Raw genomic sequence first — 2,283 nt, 5'->3', positions numbered from 1 at the left:
CGCAGCTTGGCGCGGGGCTGGGGGCGGCGCGAGGGGAAAAGTTTCCGACCCTTCACCGACAGGCGGAGAAGTTTCCGCCGCGCCTGGCAGCGCCAAAGCCAGGCCAACACTGCCCCCGCGTGGGCGCAGCGCGGCGCTGCAGTCGGCGGCCGGGCGGGGGAAACTGAGGCTGGGAGAGCGCGAGGCGGGCCGCGCAAGGTCACAGGAAGGAGGTGCGGGAGAATCAGGCCTCCTCTGAGACCCGCAGACTCTCCAAGGAAATAGAAATACTGTTGGCAGGGGGGCGGGCGTGAAAGTCCAGAAAAGGGGTGGAGGGAATAGGTCATCCCAGGGATTGAAATCCCACTCCAGCCCTCCCCACCCTGTGAAGAGGATGGTAGTACTGCTCCCAGCCCATCTTCCACAGGGTTTGTCCAGACTGTGCCTAGATCTGTCGCCTTTTCTTCTGGGACCAGGGCACCCCTTCAAAATAGGTCTCCCCCCTCCACAAGCCGTTCTGGCCCTAAGATCGCCACCGCCTGTCCAGCCCAAACCCACCCTTTTCCTCCTATTCAGCACGGTGCCTGGCTGTAGATTCCTCGGCAGTTTCCTCACTGGCCAGGAGGTGGCGATAGAGACCTAGATCTTGGGCCTGGTGAGGCGTTGATGCCAACGCGGGGCTTCAAGTAGGGTAGGGGGCACAAACTTGGTCTAGGAGGTTGGAACAGTTTGTGGCAGGGCCACACCTGGTAGACAGGCGTACGGGGTGGCACTGCTGGGTCAGTGCAGCGTTCAGATAAACTCCAGGCAGTACCTGCCGCCTAGTCTTTTGCCACCTTCGGAAGTGGCTTTGAACATGGCCCTTCCTCTTCCTCCATGACTAGGAGAGGAACACCTGTCCCTGCCCTTCCGCATACCCAGATGCTTGCCCTCCAGGGACCAGGTGGTGTGAGTCTGGCCCGGGGGACGCAGAAGACAAACGTTTGCGCACACACGGGGTTCTTTTCCCCCAGCCTGAGTGTGGACACGCTCGCCCCACAGTGGGAGGTCGGCAAGCCACTTTGGTTCCATCAGAGATGGAGGCTGGGGGCAGAGGTCTGGGCAGGCGTTTCAAGTGTGGGCTGATCCAGATCGACAGAGGTCTGACCCCAGGTTTGAGGTGTGTGGCAGGGTCTCCCACCTTCCAGAAGGAAGGTTCACTTGGAACAAGGCCTGACTCCTGGGGATGACTTGTCTCTACCTGTCAACCTCATCCCAGCTGTGATTCTGCCCCCTGCCTCCCCCTGGTCCAACAACCTTGGAGATCGGCAATCAGACACCTGGAGAAGCTCGTAGGGCGAGACCTGGCAGCAGGTGCTAGCCACCTGCGATGTGCATTTATTTGTGGGGCAAGGAAGGCCTCTTCTGACCCCCAGCCATGTCCACGCTTGGGCTTGGGCTCCAGCGGCCTTTCATCGCCGACCCCGCTGCCGTGGTACAGAAGGCAGGAGGAGCTGGTACCCCTTAGGGCGGCTTGGTTTCAGGATTGTGTGCAGCACCAAGCGGGGCTGGCAGATGCCCTGGAGTGGGAAGGAGGACCGAGTGGGTGCCGTGGGGGCCCCCAGGGCCCAGGGGGATTCTATGCGGCAGTGCTAAGGGACAGACACAGCTGTCAACCCTATTTTACAGATGAAGAAGGTGAAATGCATAGATCATCTGTAAGTATGGAGCTGGGATCTGAACCAGGCAGCTCAGCTTGAGAGCCCACCCTTAGCCAAGCACGTCAGGAGGCTTTAACCCGCACCCTGGCAACCCCATCAGGCAGGGGTGCTCCAGGGGGCCGGCTGCCTGCAAGTGCTCACCAGTTTCTGGCTCCAGAAGCAGGGCAATTTACCTACCCGCTCCAGGATTCTGTGGGTGCCCAGAAAGGTTTTGAGGCCCCTTCGCTGCCTCGGGGTGGCGGCCCTGGGCATGATGGGCGGGCTGCTGCTTTCCATGGAGGTATCCTCAGAGAGGTGGCCCTGTGGCTCCGGGATGAGCCTGAGGGGGCGGGAGCCCGTGAGCTGCATGGGTCCCGGGTCCCAGGTCCCAGGTCCCAGGCCCAAGCGTGACTGGCAGGGCAGGGGCCCGGGCCCAGACCCGCAGCCCGCCCCCTCCTGCACAGGGTGAGGAGAGGAAGCCCCCCACCGTGCGCATGAATCCCAGCCCCTCCGGGAAGCCTCACAGGCCAGGGCAGTTGAACGGGGAGCTGGCCGCGGGCTCCTCCTTGGCTCTGGAGTACAGGGCTTTGGGCAAACTCTCCAGCCATCTCTTGACACTCCCAAA

At 62.1% G+C, this 2,283-nt stretch overlaps 1 protein-coding gene across 1 annotated transcript in view; it reads right to left on the bottom strand.

The window, feature by feature from the left end:
• Window positions 1-1,357: 1,357 nt before the first annotated feature.
• CUNH9orf50 (chromosome unknown C9orf50 homolog) overlaps window positions 1,358-2,283 on the bottom strand; it is an 8,982-nt gene continuing 8,056 nt past the window's right edge. Inside the window, exon 7 of the mRNA XM_023532975.1 lies at window positions 1,358-1,538. Within this exon, the coding sequence (XP_023388743.1) occupies window positions 1,431-1,538 (108 nt within the window). The 3' untranslated portion in view covers window positions 1,358-1,430. The remainder of the gene's footprint in view (window positions 1,539-2,283) is intronic.

This window comes from Pteropus vampyrus, unplaced genomic scaffold (assembly GCF_000151845.1).
Source record: "Pteropus vampyrus isolate Shadow unplaced genomic scaffold, Pvam_2.0 Scaffold95, whole genome shotgun sequence".
Classification (NCBI taxonomy): Eukaryota; Metazoa; Chordata; class Mammalia; order Chiroptera; family Pteropodidae; genus Pteropus; species Pteropus vampyrus.
The sequence above is the reverse complement of the archived record's forward strand: the minus strand, read 5'-3'. Positions and strand labels throughout refer to the sequence as shown.